The 23,412-nt window shown below is 39.2% G+C and overlaps 1 protein-coding gene and 1 long non-coding RNA gene across 2 annotated transcripts in view; one reads left to right on the plus strand and one right to left on the minus strand.

The window, feature by feature from the left end:
- LOC128318304 (uncharacterized) overlaps positions 1-16,814 on the minus strand; it is a 45,925-nt gene extending 29,111 nt beyond the window's left edge. The window contains exons 1-2 of the long non-coding RNA XR_008301756.1: positions 16,040-16,814; positions 8,249-8,262 (exon numbers count right to left, since the gene is read on the minus strand). This is a non-coding gene — a long non-coding RNA (uncharacterized LOC128318304). The remainder of the gene's footprint in view (positions 1-8,248; positions 8,263-16,039) is intronic.
- LOC113524331 (glypican-6-like) lies at positions 1,834-22,522 on the plus strand. Its single transcript, XM_026910541.3, has 9 exons — positions 1,834-2,212; positions 10,392-10,550; positions 11,938-12,329; positions 14,908-15,073; positions 16,870-17,000; positions 17,319-17,441; positions 20,369-20,502; positions 20,599-20,702; positions 20,792-22,522. The coding sequence occupies exons 1-9, from the start codon at positions 2,050-2,052 to the stop codon at positions 20,980-20,982; spliced, it is 1,563 nt and encodes a 520-aa protein (XP_026766342.1). The 5' UTR covers positions 1,834-2,049; the 3' UTR covers positions 20,983-22,522.
- The last annotated feature ends 890 nt before the right edge of the window (positions 22,523-23,412 follow it).

Below are 23,412 nucleotides of genomic sequence, written 5' to 3' on the forward strand. Positions count from 1 at the left end.
TAGTTTACATGTCATTCAGTAATTTACATGTAGTTTACATGTCATTCAGTAATTTACCGTACTTTACATGTCGCTCAGTAATTTACAGTTATTTACATGTCGCTCAGTAGTTTACATGTCAATCAGTAATTTACAGTAGTTTACACATCGCTCAGTAATTTACAGTACTTTACTTGTCCCTCAGTAATTTACAGTACTTTAGATGTCGCTCAGTAGTTTAGTTATTTACATGTAGTTTGTCATTCAGTAATTTACAGTACTTTACATGTCGCTCAGTAATTTACAGTTATTTACATGTAGTTTGTCATTCAGTAATTTACAGTACTTTACATGTCGCTCAGTAATTTACAGTTATTGATCTGTCGCTTATAAAAAATACCATGCAACACCCTAGCAACTACCTGGAACACCATAACAACCACACAACATCACCCTAGTAACCCACCTGGACACTATACCCGATTCGTTGAAACATCCTAGCAACCACCATAGTAACCAGCCAGTGAGTTACACAAAATGTGATGGTTGTTTTTTTGAGAAAATTGTGCTCACCTGTGATTAGAGTGACTCTGAGCACATGTGAACATGAAGAATATGAAACAACCGGTGACAACCTGCCCCGCTCTCACCTACTTCACTTATTAAACATGGACGATTTCTACACTGAAAGTTAAAAGAAAATCCCCTGATCAGGTATTTTTCCTGAAAGTTCACAGGTGGGATGTTTTACAGAGTGATGTAACGTTAATGAAGTGAGGGATAATGTAACCTGGTGATCTGAAGTAGGATGTTAAAGTGTTTACACTGAGAGTGTTCTGCATTTTTGGCTGAGAACATTCTGAGTGTCTGCTTTAATGTGATGAGACAACTCCTCCTGTCTCACTCTCTCCCTGTCTCACTCTCTTCCCCTGTCTCACTCTCTCCCTTTCTCACTCTCTTCCCCTGTCTCACTCTCTCCCTGTCTCACTCTCTTCCCCTGTCTCACTCTCTCCCTTTCTCACTCTCTTCCCCTGTCTCACTCTCTCCCTGTCTCACTCTCTTCCCCTGTCTCACTCTCTCCCCCTGTCTCACTCTCTCCCTGTCTCACTCTCTCCCCCTGTCTCACTCTCTCCCTGTCTCACTCTCTTCCCCGTCTCTCTTTCTCCCTGTCTCACTCTCCCTCTGTCTCACTCTCTCCCTGTCTCACTCTCTCCCCCTGTATCTCTCTCTCCCTGTCTCACTCTCTCCCCCTGTATCTCTCTTTCCCTGTCTCACTCTCTCCCCCTGTATCACTCTCCCCCTATCTCACTCTCTCCCCCTATATCACTCTCCCCCTGTCTCACTCTCTCCCCCTGTATCACTCTCCCCCTGTCTGTCTCCCTGTATCACTCTCTCTCTCTCACTCTCTGTCTGTCTGTCTCACTCTCTCCCCCTGTCTCACTCTCTCCCTGTCTCACTCTGTCTGTCTGTCTCACTCTCTCCCTGTATCACTCTCTTCCCCTGTCTCTCTCTCCCCCTGTCTGTCTCCCTGTATCACTCTCTCTCTCTCACTCTCTGTCTGTCTGTCTCACTCTCTCCCCCTGTCTCACTCTCTCCCTGTCTCACTCTGTCTGTCTGTCTCACTCTCTCCCTGTATCACTCTCTTCCCCTGTCTCTCTCTCCCCTGTCTGTCCTCCTGTCTCACTCTTCCTGTATCACTCTCTCTCTCTCACTCTCTGTCTGTCTCTCTCACTCTCTGTCTGTCTCTCTCACTCTCTCCCTGTCTCACTCTCTCCCTGTCTCACTGATGTGTCTACGCCCTCACACGGAGGTGCTGCTGCTGCTGCTTCTTTTACCTCAGACTTGCGCGCGCGAGGAAGCGCTCACACACACACACACACACACACACAGCTCGAGAGCCGTCGCGCGCGTCTCTGATTATGATGATGATGATAATGATGGTGGTGGTCGCTCAACCCGGAAGTGGAGCTGGATGATATATATATATTTTTTATGCGTAATAATAAGATTAATTGTTTTCCTCATTTCTTTCATCATTGTCGTTGCTATTATTAATAACGCGAATGTGCGATGGTGCTCGCGCGCGCCGCCGCCGCCGCTGCTCTCTTTCTGTGCGCGCTCTGTGCGCTGGCGTGCGCCGAGGACCGCGCGAGCGCCGGCTGTAGCGCGGTGAGACAGGCGTACAGGGACATGGGCTTCAGCTCCGGGACCGTCCCCGAGAATGAAACGGCAGGTAAGAAACACACACACACATGCACACACACATGCACACACACATTTAAGAAATAACCGAGTGCACGTGGCACCAACACCGTTACACTCAAACAGCGCGTGATGCGTCAGCTGAGTCACAGACAGTGGATGTTCTTGCTGAATTTAATTGTCATGATATTCTGTAATTATGAAAAAAAAAAAAATTAGTCCACTGCATCTGTAGTGCATAATGAGGTTACAAGGTTTAGTGTTTACTTTCAGTGTTAAAGGCTTTACACTGTGTGTGTGTGTGTGTGTGTGTGTGTGTGTTAGAAGTTTACAGTAACTTATGGGAAAAGGGTGCTAAACAGTACCTTTCCTTGTGGCTGGGGTGAAAGTACCACGTTAGAGGTTTTGTAACCATTAATATGCATCTTTTGCATTTAACAAAACTTTCTTTAAAAAAAAACAAACAAAACTTTTAATAGTAAGAAATTAAAGAAGTAGAAAAGGATTTGCCTCATTTGCAGCTCCAGGTAAGTGCTTTGTGTTTTGGTGGCTGCTGATCTGGTGCACGGTGACGAGAGGCGGCTCGTCCCTACAGGGACAGGTTTGACCCAGTGCCACCCTGTACGATACACCATGCATCAGCTGTTCAACAAGTCATCATAAAGTCCTCATTTCCACCTCTGTGCATTTGAAATTCTGTTAAAATACTCATTTTACAGCTGTAACTGATGATTTGCATACCGCATAATTTAGTTCCATAGAGTTATTATTGCACCTAGCGTTCAAAAGTTTCACCAAGTGCTAACACAGGCCCATCGGGGCAGGAATCACGCTGCCCCAAGCTCGCTCTATGCCCCTTTTCAGTGGCGGAGGAGCAGCGGATGGGACGGTTAATGACAGGGTTGCCAGATTGGACTGGTTAAAAAATACGCCACAGTCACCGGTATCTTGTTAATTAAATAATCTGAATTAAATCTGAAAAAACAACGGTAAAGTGTAAGTGCAGACTGTGTGTCTATGATGTACAGAACCTTTTCTATTGTGAGATTTATTGTAAACATTAGCAGAGGGAAAGACACACAGAGCGGATAATGGCTGTACATCAGAAATGCGTGCGCACCACAGTGAAGGTGTTTTCACGCACAAAGGCTGATAAAAAGGAGTAAAAATGTGTCTCTTTTTCCAGTCGCAAATCGCAAAGCATTACGTCCTCTGTCCTGAAGATATTGGAAAAATTAAATTTCCAGCTTTATCTCTGACTGTTAGAAAGCTCTGACACTGGAGACTCCTTCCAGAAAAGTTACATAAGCATCTCCCTACAGAAAATCTCACCATCTGAACAATTATACACACATTTCTGTTGTTAAAAGCTTGTTTTTTTAAGCTTCTATTTTGTAGAGTGTCCCCCCGTACAAGTCCCTGTGAGAGAACCGTTACCATAGAAACGATAACGTATTAGTACTGATATAGAAAAAAACGTCCAATCATCAGAATCCACAATTCAACAGCGCTTTTTTTTATTTTTTATTTATTTTTTTTTTATTATAAACTCTGCTATTCAAGACTCATGGTATTGTTAACATGTAAGCATGTCCTCACATTGTGTAAGAGCATGAAAGTTCAAGGCAATCCGTTAATTCTGTTTATAGTGAACGCACAAGTGAGAAAAGCCTGGAAACTTGTTTAGACGTACACAAACGTACGATCTGTCATGTTGCTGTTTTGCTCATCAGCCACATCTGCGTTCCCATAGCTAACGTAACATGACCCGACCGACAAGTTCTCACTCATAACAGACATCTGAAACTTCCTGAGACTCCATCAGATACTGGAATTACTACATTTATACAGAGTTATAAATATTTTTAAATGTTATATGTCAAATGTTTGTGTGGTATTCCAGTGCAGTATTCGTGTCCCATCACCAACCATAAGGCGAGCCAGATTTTTCTGTCACATTTCTTTGGATAAATTGCATCTAGAACATGCCTTCTCTTACACTGTAGAAAAAAGTGCCAAAATTTTATCATTTTTGTCCACCACATTTCCTGAATATTGAAACATTTTACTGAGGTAGAGCCAATGGCACTCAACCAGAAATTGCAGTCTGATGGATTATCTGTCTTCAAACACACACACATGTAGCTCTAGTACTAACTACACTGTATAGCATGAGATGACAAATTGGCACGATTCTTGAAAATCTTGTTCTACATTGATGACTTGATTGCATGCTTAAACTGAAATGTAATTAAAATGTGCAGAAGCCCATTCAGCTGATGTTTAGATTACAGTCAATGGCTGAAGGAGAGAAGAAGTGACCTTCATGATTTGTAAGAGTACTTTGAAGGTCTGATGCTAAGTGGACAGTATGAGTAGCTTTTTATTATTTTGATTGGGTATTACAGCCATGCAAATTACAATTCAATTCATGATGAGTTTGAAATCCATGTGGTAAACATGGTGGACCTTGTTTACACCAACATCCATGGAGTGTACAAAGCCCCCACATGTTTGTGTGATTAGAGCTTTGCTAAGCTAATTTCAGCATCCAGAATACCGCTGCACGAATTGCCAAACTGGTTCTGCAACAGATGAGAACCTTGCCTGAAGGGGCCATCTCAGCACTTCAGGACTGCTTTGTCACTGGAATATATTTAGGGAAGCTGTTACCTGCAATGACTCCATCAAATTGGAGGAATTCACTGTATCTCAGTTATATCAGCATCAGTATTAGATGATCTTACTAACTCTAAGACCATCAACTCACATCCAAATCATAAATGGTGGCTGTTGGCAGAGGCATGTGTGCAGCTGGAAACCAGTGACATGGCAGCCCTCAGGACAGCAGAGCCAACCAGCATCACGTCCTAGACACCAGAGCTACACAGACTACATGGCAGGGCATTCAGGTCATAACTCTGCCTGTCTGTGATGATGCTGATGCCACCCTGCCAGACCTGTGGCATGAGGGTTGAGGCACAGAACTGTGAGGCTGTAGCTAGCAGTCATCTCTGTATGCTATATCATATCAGTGACTACCAGCCAATAACCCTGACACCAGTTCTTATCATGAGATGCTTTTAGAGACTGACCACGAGGCATAATTTTATGAATTTCCCTCTGGAGTTCACAGAGGGATGAGCGCTGCTTTTGCATCATGTGCCTTTGTTTTGTTTTTGTCAAACCTGATTAACCTTTGCCTGCCTTGTCATAGTCGATATTTGGATTGTTTTCACTTAGTTTGCTGTGATCTTTATTAAATTTCTTGCAAACGGAGTCTCCATTGCTACACGTATAAATAATAAACTCGGGCATCACTGGATCCCATGCTGTTCTTCTGGCACCCCAACAGGGCACAATGCCATATTCACTGCCCTTCATCTGGCCCTGACAACACCAGGATAAATGGGCACGTGCACGAATGCTGTTCACTGACCTCAGTAATGATTCATTGCAATTAGATTAAGTGGATCTTAACTGGGAGATCTCAGTCACTTAGGATCAACAATTCCAATGATTCCCACAAGGCAGTACTGTATGTCTAGTGCTGTTACATTGTTCACTCTGGCTCACATCTATGCCACCAAGTACAGCTTGGATCACATAATGTACACTGGACCTTACCAGCACCAAAGGTGAATCAGTCATTGGATTGGTCTAGACCATAGACCCACCCCTGATCCTTGCTGAATCGGGTGAAACCGCTAAAATTTGCAGGACAATGGGTACTCCAGGACCAGGGTATGGAACCTGTAGTCTAGGTCAAAACAAAACATGATGACAAACAGAGATGATTGTTAACTGCAAGAGAATCTGTGGTGTCACCCTGGACCTCATCTGGACCCTCACATACCTGGACTGAGAGCAAATCTCCCCTTCCTATCTTCTTCCTCCCATTCCAGAAAGGGACTATACCTGATGAACAACTGCATCACTGTCTGGCATGCATCAATAGTAAAATAGCATGAATACTAAAAACAGTCACTGAAGTCTCTCCCCTCTATCAAGCACACTTGTGCATAAAGGCCACAGCAGAAGAACCACAGGCATTTTGGATAAACCCTGCCAACCGTTCCATCAAGTATTTTTCTCCTGCCGTCTTGCAGAAGGTATGACTTCGGCTGTCCCCCCACAGACCTGGCCTGCCCTGCCCTGACATCAGACACTGTTTCAGTGGCTAAAATAGATCCCATGGTTACCCGTGTTGCTTACACATAGATCACATAGTGTGACATACTCAGGGGCAGATTGCTAGCAAAGCAGGCTTGGGTTAGTTTACTGTTAAATTAGCCATGTTTGAAAGAAGTCATTGTAGCATGTCAGCTAGCAACAGCTCAGTAGGTATCATTTTAGCTGGCTAATGTCACTTGAAGGGTCATTACTGGAACAGATCATTCATTCATTTATTCATTAAACTTCATTCAACCATTTTATCCTGATCAGGGTCGCAGTGGAATGGGATGCCGGTCCATTACAGGGCACTACAAACTAGCACCCTCATTCACACCTAAGGGTCTTAGAACACCTTAGAATCACCAATCCATGGTGAGTCTAACCCATGGTCCATAGTCGGTATCGCCAATGATGGTACATTGTACAAGTGTACACTGCTGTGGTAAACAATCAGAGGCTGTTCAGAGGCAAGCAAACAATGCTGCATTTTGGAATATTGCTGACAGAAGTGCTATTAGGCTGGGATGAGATTTCCGGACTGATCTCTGTTGAGTAATGTTCTCAGAGGACATCTGTTGTAATTATATTTGATGCAATGATAAGCAAAGTGAATCAATCAAGCACTGATTCATTGAAAAGCGATCTCAGCATAAATCACCGGATGGGTGGGTCTTCACGACATATACATAGGTTTGTCACACAAAAAATTCCATGCATGCTACATACATCTCATCTTAATACACGAGTTGTGCTTGATCATTACTAGGTCACATAACCATAATATGTCTGTAGGTTGTACCTATGCTAGGAACTCCAAAACTTACCTTACCTAAAACCTCCTGGAAAAGTCTCTTCTCTGGTATGTCCTTCTAAACACTGTCAATATTTTGTTATTCTGCACTTTAAATACTTTGAGATTTGGTTTGGTCTGGGAGATTGAGATTTGTTTTGGGTTTGGTTTGGTTTCAACAGGGGATAACACAGACAAAAAAAGAGTGTGTCCTGGAGTTATTTCTACTGCTCATTTCATAGAAGGCAGAATACAGTGTAATTGTTCCAGATGCATGCACGTGTAGTCTGTAAAAAAATTACTGACATGACATGATGGATATGGACGTGACCAAAATCTCAGAGATGCTCTGGCAATAATTATATTACTCCACCTCACCACATAAAATTAACCTTGTGCAATTGGGCTAAAGAAAAAAATTATGTTTTTAAAGAGATTTGAAGTTTTAATGTAAATTTAAAGTTTTCTTCAGTGTAACCTATTGCATGAAGCTAGCCAGCTAATGTGGATTGAATCAGTAGAAGAAAACCAGATTTCAACATCAAATCCGCTCCAGCAGATTCACGCTCCATTTGGTAAGGGGAGAAAACATGACATGATATGAGATGATATGAGATGATAGATGGTTTGCGTTTGTTTATTCATGTTGTGTGCCCACAGAACCAATACTGATCTAATTAGAAAGTGATCATGAATTTTGATTCCCTGGAGGTTTAAAAATTGTGGCTATGGTGGCCTTAAAAAGGCCATAATGGCTCGAAATGGTTTCAGAGAAATTTGCTGAATGAACACGTGTGAGATTTGTATTTTTTTTTAAACAGCCATGCAAAAAATGTAATTTCGACTGAAACATATCATCATCTAACCAAGGAATTGGACAAAAATAAAACTCTTCACAATTTACAATCTCCTTGACCTTCAGTGAAGGTATCTGTTGAATTACTTAATGCATTCGAGCTTTTGCCACAACAAATTATACACTGGATTTCCCAAATTATTACCAAGCAAGAAACATAAGGCTCTTGTACATAAAGATGACATGTTTTAGGAAATTTCAAATAATATCTTTAAGATGGTTCTGAAAAGCTCTGATTCACTCACCAACCAGCGCCACTCTGTAAAAAACAAAATGAAAAGAATCTGTAGTTAAACATGTTAGATGTAGACAGAGGGAAAACCCGATTAAAAAAACATAAGTTTTTAGAATAATAATTGCACCATATTAAACCCTGAATATCCCACATTAAAAAGTTTCACAGAATCATGATCAGTCTATTATTTACTGTGATACTGGATATCTGTTTAAATTCAGCAGCCATCTTTTTGTATTTTTTTTATCTTTAGCAGTTTGAAATGATGCACAGCGTAATGGTGCAGGTTTGCCATCTCTCAGTTTCAGGGTCCCAGGTTTGAACCTGAGCTTGAACTACTGTCTGTGTGGAGTTTCTGTACATGTTCTCCCTATGGAGAACATTCCACTAGGTGGATCAGCTAAGATCAATTGCCCCTAGGTGTGTAAGTGTGTGTGCATAGTGCCCTGTGATGGGCTGGCGTCTCATCTAGGGTGTATCCCTGCCTCATGCCCAGTGTTCCTGGGAGAGGCTCCAGATCCACCGCGACCCTGACCAGGATAAACGGTTACGGAACGTGAGTCAGTCTGATATGCTTAGAAATTACTGTCTTGAGAACGACTAAATTTAGCGTATGGACATCCGTTACCATCCAACAACAAACCACGTTGCTAATTATTGGGAGATCGGTATCCAAAGCGTCTTTGGCTAAGTGGACATAACTTAGATGAGATCATTGCGTTGATGTTGATTAGTATGCAGTGTATAGCTCCATGTAATATTTATATCTAGCACCTATAGCTGTATTTCTACCTAGCCACAACAAGATCGTCATGGCTCAGCTGAACTCCTACAATTTAAATATAGCTAGACTAAAAATAACCCAATTTTGGGTCACTTTGGAAACCCAGCGCTGAGTTTTAGCCCAGTGAGGTTGATTTAGGATTTTGACCAACATGTTGGGTTGATTTTTTTTTTTTTTTTAGCCCAACTTGTGGGTAAAAAATGACTATGGTGCCGTGCTGTAGACTCCAGTGCTATCTGATAATCTGAGATAATGTTACAGAGACAACACGAGGTAAATTTTTAACTAGCTAGAAGTAATGTCAATAGTCATGTAGCAGCTCATATCTTTAAAAATTCTAATCTAATTTTACAAAAAATAGTCATTTGTCTTATTTATGGTTACATTTATGCCATTTATCCAGAGCGACTTACAGAAGTGCTTTGTAGTCTCTATAAGTCAGCCATATTTTCCCCTCAAGTAACATACTTATATTGCATTTGTCATCATCAAGCCAAACTACTTAAAGGTTAAAGAGTTATTATTTACATAATGTCTGTTTAATACAGCCAAAAAAAAGAAAAAACAAGTGGCGCAACAGAAAATTCTTTGCCCTGTTTTTGGGACATTGTGAGTTTGAATCCCGACGATGCCGCAGTAAGTAAACAAAAGAAATTTTTCTGGTACGCCAAAGATATTTCCCAGTGTGCACCAGAGCTATCTTTATGGTGAACTGCAACCCCCAACGCAATGCAATAATTTTGTTTCCAAAAACAAGTAGCCACGTTTTCCAATCTCATCCAGTCCATTTGTAGATAAGAAATAATTACTATCACTATACTGTTCTTTGTGTTCATTGGATGTAAAATTGGACTGCATACATGGAAAACACCTCTAACCGACTCACTGTAAAATGTGAATGTGGATCATTAATGTGATGTGGCTGGTGGTTTGGGGTTCTTACCCCAGTCCAAAACCTGGGTGCCTCTGCCAGGAGGTTAAAATGCACTCATACATAGAGCTTTCAACAAAGCTATAGTTCCAGATCAATACAAAATTGGTTAAAGAAACACAAAATGACCATCTCAGTCTCTTTATTTAAACCCTAATGAAACCCTGTGGTCTGAATTAAAGAGTGCAAACCTGAGACAAAGTTTAAAAGAGCTTAAAATGGAGATTTGGACCAAAATATGACTCCTACCTGTTAAAAAAAAAAAAACACTTTCCACGTACGGTCTTAAAATATCACAATGTCGTCATTTTCTATATTAATTTTGCACAATTTTTGCTAAAGTTTTATTAAAGATATCAGCTACATCTGAATTCTGCTGTTTCGAGTAGATCTTAAAATGAGATTTTTATCATCTGTGACACTTTCTGTACTTTCCAGGTGACTACCTGCAAGTGTGTGCGCAGAACTGGACGTGCTGTAGCGCAGAAATGGAGCAGAATTTCATTGAGAGGAGTAAGCACGAGTTTGAAAAGTTTGTGGACGAGGCGACCGAAGACTTGAGGAACACGTTTGAGTCCAGATATAAAAGGTTTGATGGTACGACTTCTCTCTTTACGTTTGGCTCAAGCTAAAAATGTGTTCCCCATGTGAGAGTCTTGGAATATCTTGCTTTAGCTAAGCTTTTCAAAACAGTTAGATCTTGTAGGGAATCACAAACTGACATAGCTGGTAATAAGTGTCAAATATTACAAAAATTGTGTATTGGGTGTGTTGTACCTTTCCATGATGACTGTAATGTGATAAAAAGGCACTACATTAGGACTTACGCTAGTTGTCTGTTTGCATGCTAGCACAAGTAAGTAGCTAGTGAATAACATTTGTAGCAAACTGGACGCTCGCCTGTAAATTCCAAACACATGCAGATTTATAAAAAGCTTACAATTTTTTTTTTTTTTTTTACAAGATAGCAGGTATTAAAAAAATACATCTTATACATCTTATGAGGTCTTTCACATCTCAAAATGATAAAAAGAAGTTTCTTAAAAACATGACAGTATAATGGCGGCTATAATCACTGCAAATTAGCACTCCCAATGCTAACAGCATTTAAATAGAGACGGGGAAAAGAACATACATTATTTTATTTTGCATTCATATTTATATTGAACCGTTTTCTCCAAATCTCACAGCATTTAATTGACGCTACACTTGACACACGGCACTGTTCCCTCTAAGCTGTAAGCGCAAGTCTGATGATGCTCCCATGCAGAAAAAAATGAAATCCATGCAGAACCCTGACACAAAATTGTGAATAAAAAAAGTTAGTCAGTTGGAGTAAATGACAGATGATTGCAGTGCAGTTCGGACAGATAACATGTACAATTGACTCTCATAACAGCTTTCTTAGGTTTTTCGTTTTTCTTATTTCTGAAAGCCCAAACACGCACGTCAAAACAGAGACAGTCCCAACCAAAAATAACACTAACTAGCTACTTTAGCTGTGAGCCTAGCAAGCCATTTTAATTGTTCAACACCTCCATCTATCAACATTAGACACTCTTGGTCTTGCTATCGGATGCTGAAGTACACGTGAGGTGGAGCGGTGACTATGGAAAGCCAAAAGGGTCACGTGGAAACAAAACACAGTTTTGCATGACATTAAGAAATGTATGCTATATCCTAATTGATTGGTTTATTAATATACCTCTGATATATGCATTAGATTGATTGCATTAATGCATATTGGATGCATTATATGTTAAATATAATATACATTGATAAATTAGATTTTTTTCTAGATGGATACTTTTAGAATACTAGATAGAAATTGACCAAAATTTTATTGGCATTATACCAAAAAATTACAATTACATCTCAAATTTTGTATGTTTTCCTCAAATTATGTAAATTAGATGTTAATTGTAGTCACACATATTCCAACAAGATGAGTTGTAATTTCTCTGCAACCTTTTTCTCTGGATAGATTTCTTCCTGGAGCTCCTGGAGAAAACCGAGCGCTCGCTGAATGAGATGTTCGTACGTACTTACGGCGATCTGTACACGCAAAACGCTGACGTTTTCCAGCGACTGTTTTCTGAACTGAAACACTATTACACTGGTGGAAATGTGAACCTGGACGAGATGATCAACGATTTCTGGACTCGTCTGATGGAGCGCATGTTCCAGCTGCTGAACTCACAGTACGACATCAATGACGATTACATGGAGTGCGTGAACAAGCACATGGATGACCTCAAGCCCTTCGGCGACGTGCCCAAAAAGGTCCAAGCTCAAGTGTCGAGGGCGTTTGTCGTCGCTCGAACCTTCGTCCAGGGACTCGGATTTGGACAGGAAGTGGCTACCAATGCATCCAAGGTTAGCTAATTTTCCTCTTTGTTGGCTGAAATAGTGTTTTGGCTAGTTTGTTTAGCTAACATTTATTCAAGCTAGCTTTGTTTGGGGAGAAATGTTTACATCTAGGTAAAACTGTAGTCTTGGACCAGTGATGTTCTTCTTAGTAAAACTGACTTTGTCTAGTATTAAAGTAACTATTGAGTTTATTTTTCACATTTTCACGGATTAGAATTGTAAAAGTTGGCTGCAATGAATGATTAGAATAAAATATATTTCAAATGTCTTTAAAAGAAAAAGAAAACCTATTTTGCCTAAAATATCAATCTCTAGGCTTAAGAACTTTTTTTAAGAACTGAAAACCAGAAGAATATGGGACAAGGAAACTCAGAAAACAAGACAATAATATGACTTCATGTCAGAAAATGCGGTAAGACTTTGCAAGGAGACTTGGACAAAACAGACCTTGCAATGAGACGTGAAAACAATTTGGTAACAAAACAATGACTGGACAAGGAATGAGACAGAAAACAAACACAAGCCATTTATGCTTTGGTGTGAAATTTTGTCATCTTTATGATATTATGTGGGAAATACAGTATATTTAACATGATCAAATGTTTCAAAGCTTGTATTAGCATAATACAAGCAAATAATCAGCCAGATCTTGCTAGTCAGTCAGGATATGTCTGTGGTGTTTAATTACATAAAAGAGCACCAGACCAGTACTAACCAGCATAAACCATTGTGGACCACCATGGAGTTTCATGTTAGACTTAGCTGTGTGTTTCTTCAGCAGGATCGTTTGCTAGCTGCGTGCTATAACCGGGCTGTTTAGTTCAAGATACTATGAGATAAACACTGTACTCGACACTTCAGAATCTTGTGATCCGCACTTCTGTGCACCAGTTTCCAGCAGGAAGACAAGTATTAAATCCCAATCCCATCCATGCTGGAACTTATTTTTGCTAACTTATATACAAGAGTGCTATAGAATTCTGGATTGTGATTGGTCAAAAGATGTTGATTAATTCTCTATAACAGCATTTTTTAAAAATGTTATTGTTTCTATAGAATAACGGCTCATTCACGAAGACTTGTATGGTGGATGATCTACATTTTCAAATTGTGTAGTTATTTAAGAAAGACAAATGTATAATTGTTGATATGGTGAAGTTTTTTTTGTGTAAATTCAGCTACTCGTGAATTTAAAATAGCTAGAGCTAGAGCTAAACTATCCTTTTGATAAAATAGCTAACTATACTACAAGCTAGTAAGGAACATTGCTAACTATTCTGAAGCAACTTTGTCAAACTGAGGAAAATCAAATGCGATTTTTAAAAAATTATCATATAGCTAATTTATTATTTATAATTTAACTATTATTTAAACCACTCTTAGTAAGAAGCAGTTAACAAGCAGCAGATTCAGCGAGCTCGTCCATGACTCTTGGTTCAGTCCATTTTTGGAAATATCTAGCTAGCTGGTTAACAGTAATAAACACACGGTGATCCATATAACATTGAATTAACTAGCTATGTTCTGGTGCTTGCTGCAATATGAATAAGCATGGTTTGTTATTTCCTATTGGCTGATGCTAAGTATTAGATTAAACCAAACGTGCGGTCAGCAGTTATGCGCCATCAAAACAATTTTAAGAATTTACTGCTTTGTTGCATAAATTCAACAGAAAATACATGACTCCTAAGTAATGCTATCCACGCTATCCTTCTAACACGACCAGCTAGCTAATTACGACAACAGTTACGAAAAAAAGATAATAAACTGCCTGATAGTATATTAATTTCCGCTTTGCACAGGGTTAGAAACTTCATGCTCATAAACGTTAATAAATATGGCCATGGATGTTCAACAGTCTTGTTTTTATCACTTGTAGAATGCGTCATCAGTGTTTCCCAATAATATGCAATAATATAATATACGATAATAATAATATATAAATATTGAAGTCAGTTTCTGACAGATGCAACAGTTTGCGATTTGATTGAGTCAAAAATAATGTTGAATTAGTTATGTGAAAATGTGTTTTTTTTTTTTTTTGGGCTGAAAAATGACTGAAATTTTTTCAAATAAATAAGTAAATAAATAAATAAATAAATAACAGTGAAAAAGTCCCTTGTAGAAGTTCCACACGCCCCAAAATTTTCACTGTTGTTTAATTTTTTTTTTAAAAAAAAGAGAAAAAAGTAAAATAAAATTAAAAAAAATTAAAAAAGAGAGAAAGGCTGACATTTTTTGACTGAAAAAAAAAAAAAAACACCAGTGAAATCTCTTGGCCTTGTCGAACTATTTTACAGTGTTTTTTACTGCGTCTCTTCCCTGGACTACTCATTAATCTCGTCAGGGTTTGGCAGATCTGCTATTGCAATTTATTTATTTTTTTTAAAGCTTCCTTTTGAGGAGAATCTTCAGAAACATGTGAGTGAGTGAGCTGCATCTAACAAACTGTAGTCAAACTTGTATAGTCACGACTATAACTACTACATATAATCTGTAGGTTATTATGAGCACACTGTTTAAATCAATGAATCAGGGATTTCTGTGATATAGTGATTGATTTGCGTCATTTCCTGTCTCTCAGGTTAACATGAGCGCGGAGTGTGTTAGCAACGTCACTGAAATGCTGTACTGCTCGTACTGCCAGGGAGTGACGGTGACGAAGCCGTGTAAAGATTCCTGCCTTCATGCCCTGAAGCTCTGTTTGAGGCAGCAGCTCGGAATGGACGACGACTGGACGCGATACATCGGTAAGAATCTCCACGTTTACCTGGGATCACCGTACGTCATCTAACCCGATTAGCTTCCTAACTGTTCGCTAAATGAAAACGTCAGTACAAATGTCTCACCATCACCAGTACACCGAGGACGTTGTCCCAAACCACACACCCTACTCACTATCTAGGCCACTGGCTGAATGGGGCCTAAATGGATATATAATGAGTGTTTATGTGACCTCCGTGGTTTGGTTTTATTTTATTTTGGAGGTTAAATAAACGTGAATAAGTGGACAGAGGAGCAGCTGTAGGCCAAGGATAATGGCTTACAGCTGTGCTGCTCTCAACCACACACACACACACACACACACACACATTCCATGCAAGATCAGCCATCATGTGGCAGCAGCACAATGCATAAAATAATGCAGATACAAGTCTAGAGCTTCGTTTAATGTTCATAATATGGGGGAAAGGTGTGATCTCAGTGACTTTGATCGTCTTTGGCATGGTTGTTGATGTCAGCCGGGTTGCTTTGACGATCTCCTGGGATTTTAACGTACCCCCCACCACCATTTTGTTTTAATTTATGTATGTATGTATTTATTTATTTATTTAATTTTAGCTTGAGCCAATGGGAGAAAAACACAATGTCTATATAAAATCCACTTATATACCCACTTCCTCTAAAGCCAGCTTAGGACATTCTGGTTATTTTACTCTTTATACACACTGAGTAACCAGCGCCACATGTGTTTAGCGTCCCCGTGTCCTCTATCAGCTGAGTGTGCTCTTTTATGTAGAGCACTAGTCTCATATATACAGTATATCCCTGATTAGCCAAAGAGCTAGCAGAATATTAGCAAACTACTGACCATCCAATCAGGTTCCTTTGCTTATTAGAATAAATTCTAAATAATATGATTCAAAATCCATGATCCATTATCAGCTATGTTTAATTAGGAAGAATACCCGGTGCAGGCTTGGTTGCATCTTTACCTTGATTGTTGATATTTTAGCGTAGAGGACCAGCCTTTCCACATGACGCACTGGCTGGTTTCGCGGCGTTAACGTAATCCCAAAATATGCATAAAATGCACGTTTCCAGGAAGAGAAGGATTTCCTCAAACATTTTTGTGGCTTTACGGGCAGTTCGGACGGATTTAATGTTACAGAAATAAATTAGGAACCAGGGAACAAGAGCGAGGAAAGTGCCCCTCTGTATGGGACAGAAACCACCATGATCCGCCCTCGTTCACCTCCACGCGGCGAAAGTTCATTCTGGGAATAAAGGGGTGAAATTTATTGAGGTCTACACATGGGGTGAAAGAGTTGTCTTGCTAATAAAAACTTTCGCCCAGTTATTACTCTTCAGCGATCTCTGGTTTGTCCCAAAGTGATTACACAACAAGAAAGAGACAAGCGAAGAACGATAGAAAAAAAAGTCAGAGAGAAAGAGAGAGTGAGACGGGCAGACCGAAAAAAAAAAGTCACACACCCATACTGGAAGTTGTCCCTGGCCAAGTTGGGGAAAAATGAAAGGTGGTATATACCTAATAGAGCAAACCAGCATCTATGGCATGTGGTTTTATGATCACAATTTCTTTAAAATATATGTTTTTTAATGTAATTAGTAAAACTAGCACTGCAAGTTTTAGATAATTGTTATACACAGATTAGGAATTTTCCTCTTCGCAACTACCATTTCTCTTTTTGCTTTCGGTTTTATTGTTTGAACAATTGAAAATACGTAGCAAATAATTAGCAAAACTAGCACAGCAATCGTTTTTTTTCTTTAAACAAAAGATCAAATCTCTTTTTCTTTACAGATGCGATGTTACTGCTGATCGAGAGACTCGAAGGGCCGTTCAACATCGAGTCCGTCATGGAGCCGATCGACGTCAAAATTTCAGACGCCATCATGACTATGCAAGAGAAAACCATGGAATTGTCATACGAAGTATGTCATATTTAATGTGTTATAACACCTTAACACCTAGTTATTTAAATCCTTGGAATGGTAAACTCAGACATGGCCTTATAATGGAAATACCTAGCCTAGCTAAGGGCTTAGCGATTAGCATGTGAGACTAGCACTCTACATCCATAAGCACGCTCAGCTAAAGGCTGACAAATGACACAGAGATGCTAAAAGCACACAACCTCTAGGGCTATGTTACAGAGAGCGCAGTTTGGGTAAAATTGTACAACTTGTGCGTCTCAGGAATGCAATGTCCTGTTTTTCTTCCTTTTCTTTTTTCTTTCTGCGTAATTGCAGGTTTTTCGTGGTTGTGGTCAGCCAAAGCTTTTGGAAAAGAGCAGAGTTTCCCGCGACGTCTCAGGCACATTCGATGCCGGATTTACAACAACTGAGTCTGCTGGCACAAACCTCCAAAAACTGGTAAACATTCACTACATTAATAATCTCAATATAATTTTAAAATGAACTGATGTACAGTGAAGGCAGCAAAGTCGCACAGACTGTACATGATTAAAGCAGCTAGCTACCTAGTGAATTACCATTAAGCTAAAAAAATTTAAATATGCTATTTACAACTTACAGCTAACACTAGCTGGCAGTGTTATATAAACTGTACAAAATAAACACAACTAGCTACCAAGCAAATAGTATTAGCTATAAGACTTGAATATGCTATTTACATGTTCCAGCTAACACTAGCTAACAAAGTAATTTTTTTTAATCAAATCGACAAAAAAATTGTATGATGAAATAGATTATATCTATCAAAGACATTATGATTGTGTTAAGTTAATCAGAGCACAATATAAAAAAATAGAAAGCAAAATAGTAAGATGTGCTGGATCAAGTGCTATTCTATTCTATGTGCTGCTGAATAATGAGCGTGGAAGCCATTTTGTTCAATTAAACCAGCAATTAATGTGATAATTACAACTAGGACTATTCATGCAGCAATATATTAGCGATATACTAATAAAATAAACAATGGCTTGGTATAGACTGATATAGAAACCCTTTGCAATGAGTTCAAAGTTCACCCAAAAATGAAAATTCTGTCAATTACTCACCCTCATGTCATTCCAAACCCATAAGACTTTCCTTCGGAACACAAACGAAGATATTTTTAATGAAACCTGGGAGATTTCTGAATTTTATGAAGCGACACGAACGCTTTGTGTGTGCAAAAATACTAAAATTAAGCCTTTATTCACAAAATATCTTCACTTCCGCATAGATCTCCGACGTTCTCGCAAAACAATACAACACAACCGGACCCGGTTTCTTAAGAAACTTCCTCTGCTGTAAACAATGCAGTGCTTCCGGTTCCTGTTGTATCGTGAGAACGTCCGCTCTCGCGTCAAGACATCTATGCGGAAGTGAAGATCCTATTACATTGAACGGCAAAAAAAAAAAAATACAATTTTCTTTTTCAGTCCGCATTTTCTATCCCTGAAATTTTTCGGGTTTAACGGTGATGTTTGTTTAAAGGCGGTGGTCTGTTGGAAAACGTCAACGCGCACGCTTCCACTCAAGAAAAATCTCAGAGGTGTGAACCACGCACAGGTGATTTTTAATAATCTGAATGAGAAGCACAGAGTGCACAAGCTGATCCTGAATACCAGGAACTTTCCCAGCATGAATACTCACATAATGTCTAGACTCTGAATACGGCCCACGGCTAATTTTGTCTATTGCGTTTCTCTCACACTCACACTCACATCCTTGCTCTTGTCTGGTGAAGGGAAAATCCACGATATTTTGGCGTTAAATGTTTTTCACAGCTTTATTTATTATTCAGGAACACGTTATTTCAACCCGAGACAAATCCATTGTTTATTTAAGTGAGACATCCTCTATTACATGTCCTCTCCTCTCTCTGTCTTTCTCTCTCTCTCTCTCTCTCTATCTCACTACATCTTCAAACATTAACATTCATAAAAATGATTTTCATGCTAAGAAGGATTTTGTGAAGAGTCCTTTTACTTTTAAGATGTTTAATAAAAAAAAAAATGCCAGTCATTCTAGGGGAATTTGGATGATCCTTATGCCCACGCGTAGGCTCGGTTACTTCAGTTACAGGCAGTTGGAAAATGTGTGTGTGTGTGTGTGTGTGTGTGTGTGTGTGCCTGAGCTGACTGTGGTAAACCACTTCCACAGACAGAGTGTTCTTACCCACACTGCACATTTGGTTTCGTCTTTTAGCAGCAGTTGGATTTATATTTAGCGTCGTGTGATGTTTCACTCCTTGGATGATTGATGCGTCAGTTTAACTAACTAGACATAATGCATACCACACTATACGCCTCACTAGCTCTTAAACATACATTTTCATCATTTAAATCAACCCAGAAAATTGGTATTGTAAAATTTTATCTTAAACATAATCTTGAGTAAATACTGAACTCAAATATTTGTTCTCAACTTGAAGTCTTAACTCCTAAACCTGGCTCTAAGCTTAATCCTTTGAAACCATAATCGTAAACCCAATAGTAATCCTAATCTCAATCTTAACCCTAATCCTAACCCCGATGCTGAATCTTAATCCTAATCCCAGCTATAAATCCTCAACCCTAATCCTAACTCTGGGATTATCTCAAAACAATAACAAAAAAATAATAATAAATGAATTAAAATGGGCTCTAGTAAGCTAGTAATTATCTGAAATCCTTTCCTACATTTTTCATTCAAAAAAAAAAAAAAAGGACAAAACAGATTGTTGGAACCCTTGAAAGTCTATTTTTTTATGTGACCTAGTTTGTTTTTTTTAAGTACTTTTACTTATTTATTCAGGGCGAAACCATGCTGTTATGTAATTATAGTTTTCGCCAAATTCCACAATAACTATCTGTCGAACCGCGCCAACGTAAACAAGACGAGATCGACGAAGTCTGTCTTTTTGCTTTTTTTTGTAAAGCGTATTTTTCTGGACACGACCAGTTACTTCACGTGAAGCAAAACCCAAACTGTCAGGGAAATATTCAACATTTAAAGAAACGTTATTGTTCTGCCGATTATTTCCGACCTCAAATACCGTGGCTGTGTATCAATCGTGGTTTCAGTGCATCTTATCCTTATTTAACTCCTCAGACAGGCAGCTGCGTATTCCTGATTTCAAGAGTGTTTCATATCAGTAATGAACGACTGGTCAACAAATCGGTAAACTCTTTCATTTAAACCATAAAAAAACTTTTTTTTAATGTATGGAGTAAACAATCCACTGTCACTGATAGGCTGCATGAATCTACAGTCTGGGCTAGAAAGAAATCAGCCCTTCTCGCGTCTCTGTTAAAACCACTCGAAACAGCGGTTCATTTTATTTATTTGTTTATTTATTTTGTATTTTGCAGGTAGCGGACGTTAAAGGGAAGCTGTCGCAGTTTAAATCTTTCTGGTCGTCGCTGCCCGAGTTCGTGTGTCAGGATGAAAACGTAGCAGCGAGACCAGACGAGACAAACTGCTGGGACGGAGAGAAACAAGGCTGGTACGCTAATGATGTGAATACACGGAGCAGTGTAGGTCATTTAACACCTCACGCGCATTGTTTCATGCGTTGCGTTGCGTTGTGTTTCTGTATCAGGAACATCTCTGACGTCTTCGATGAAGAGTTTATAGATTTTTCAGCGGTGATCAGCTCACTAAAGCGCGCTTATAACGGCTACCAGTCACCCTACGACGACTCTAGTAAGACATCGCACATCAGATTCTTCCGAGAATATTACCCAAATGGCCGCAACACTTTCTTTCTCTCTCTCTCTCTCTCTCTCTCTTAGGTGATGAAATGAGTGGATCAGGAAGTGGGAGTGGCTGTATGGAGTCGTGCTTTTCTCCACCTCCCCCTTTCATCACCGAAAAGCCGAATACAGAATGGTCCTCCACCTCACGCCTCCATCCATGCAACGTTCTTCTTTTTCTTCTTCTGTTGGTTCTGTCCATCCTCACATCTCTCAGCCAGCAGAGATAATGCGTGCTTTTCCACCCGTCTCTGTTTTCGCGTAAGCTGGGTTGAGGACTCCAGGATGAAAGAAGTGAAATCGACTTAACGGATGTTCATGTCGTTCCTGTCCACTTCATTTATTTCCATTACGGTTTCTTTGGTGGCATCCTCTTTTATTTTCACTTAATAACCACTACGTTTTTACCTGCTTCGATTATGTCTATAACGTCCTTTTGATTAACAGTCGGTTCATTTATGAACATTTTAAAGATGCTTTGAGTAGAATTTGGGCTCTTAGAGGTTGTGAACTTCATCAAAAAAAATCATTTCAAATGACTTGTTTGCACAGGTACCTGAAGCCCCGCCTCCCAGAATCGACGTTGTCATGGCGACAGTGGACATTAGCTAAATTGACTTTCAATTCACTTAGTTAGTCCATATTTACTCATTTTCTTTTGTCATTACTCCTTTTTGGGGCTGGAATGAAGGGACTTTAATGTTGTACAATACACATACAGTACACTTGATACACTCGTTTTGTTCACCAGATATTTCCACATTATTAGTAATAATAATAATAATAATAATAATAATAATAATACTGTGCTTTGCATAAGTATTCAAGCTCTTGAACTTCTCCACATTTCGTGTGTTACAACCTGGAACTGAAAACGACTTGGATCGACACAAAATAGCACGTATAATGAATATAGTCTGCAATATTATTTGTGAATTAATGTTTTAATGGTGAAGCATGGTGGCGGTAGCATCACGTCATGAGGATACTGTTCATCAGCAGGGACTGTAGAGGATATAGAGGATGGAGCTAAATACAGGGCAATCGTAGAAGAAAACCTGTTCCAGTTTGCAAGCGAGTTGAGACGGGGCGGAGCTTCACCTTCTAATGTGGGCGGAGCTTCACTTTCGAACAGGACACGCATATTGGTAAAGCTACACTGTAGTGATGCAAAAGCCAAGAACCATTTCCTATAGAGTTATATCCCTGAAGATTTGCAGCTGTAATTGCAGCCGAAAGACTCCTACCGAGTCTTGACCCAACAAAATTTCTGCTTTTTTGTTTAACAATAAAATAAATATTTTGCACCTTCAAACGTCAGACAATCAAATGGTTAAAAAAACGATGAAGTCTGCCTCAGTAGCAGGTTGTAACAGTACTAAATGTGGCTTTGTGGTGTTCCACTACTTCTGTCTTGACCTTTAACTCCATTAAGTTTCTCTGACTGTCTGTGAGAGGGATTAAACCACTTGTCCATAGATCTATAAACTCCTTTATATCAGCGGTTACACTCAGTGGCCACTTTAATAGGAACACCTGTACCTCTGCTCATTCATGCAGTTAGCTGGTGCACAGGTGTTCCTATTAAAATGGCCGGCGAGTCTAAATGTCACTGGTGTGATTTGGAAAGGAGTCTTATTTCCGAATCTGAGCCACTTAGCGACGCTAATATGCAATGCGTAACTACAGAAATGTATGCAGTAAGCCCTTTTAGCATAATAAGGTTCATTTACATGCAGAAATAAACAGAAATGTCTTTGAGTGAACGTTTATTATCGGTGTTTGATACGAATAAATCAACTCTAAAAAAAAAAAAACAATCATCGTTATTTTTCATATTTGTGCATTATTCTAAACTTTCATGTGGATTTTTCTTGCTGCAATGAATTTTCAGCTATTTCCGCTAAATGTACAGTATGTACAGTACATATTAAGGAATTAAGGAATTATTCACACAGCGTGGAGCCCTCTGCTGTCCGAGAGAGGAATTGCAATTGCAGGGAAAACTGGACAACATGGGGTTTTCTCTCACCGCTACGTTGACTCTGCTGTACGTTTGCCTCATGAGCGTTAAGGAAACTGAGGTCCAGACCTCTGTAGTTATGGAAATTTTTTATTTTATATTATTATTATTATTTTTTTTTAATCTTATGTGGCTCCACGATTCAATATGGAAACAGAGACGTCCTGATACACGTTTTGTTCACCAGATATTTCCACATTATTATTATTATTATTATTATTATTATTAATAATAATAATAATAATAATAATAATTCAGTGTATTATGCATAGGTATTCAAGCTCTTGAACTTCTCCACATTTTGTTACACCCTGGAACTGAGTAAGACTTGGATCGACACAAAATAGCATGTAAAATGAATATAATCTGCAAAATTATTTGCAAATTAATGTTTTAATGGTGAAGCATGGTGGAGGTAGCGTCATGTCATGAGGATATCATGCTGTTCATGAGCAGGTAGAGGACATAGAGGATGGAGATAAATACAGGGCAATCGTAGAAGAAAATTCACGTTCATGAGACTCTACTTTACCAGACTTGAACTTCATGATGAGACGCTAACATCTGACATAGCCATGATATAAATGTCTTTATTTATTTAGACCACTCGTAAAATTGCTAGTTACAGTAACATTAG

This window comes from Pangasianodon hypophthalmus, chromosome 5 (assembly GCF_027358585.1).
Source record: "Pangasianodon hypophthalmus isolate fPanHyp1 chromosome 5, fPanHyp1.pri, whole genome shotgun sequence".
NCBI lineage: Eukaryota > Metazoa > Chordata > Actinopteri > Siluriformes > Pangasiidae > Pangasianodon > Pangasianodon hypophthalmus.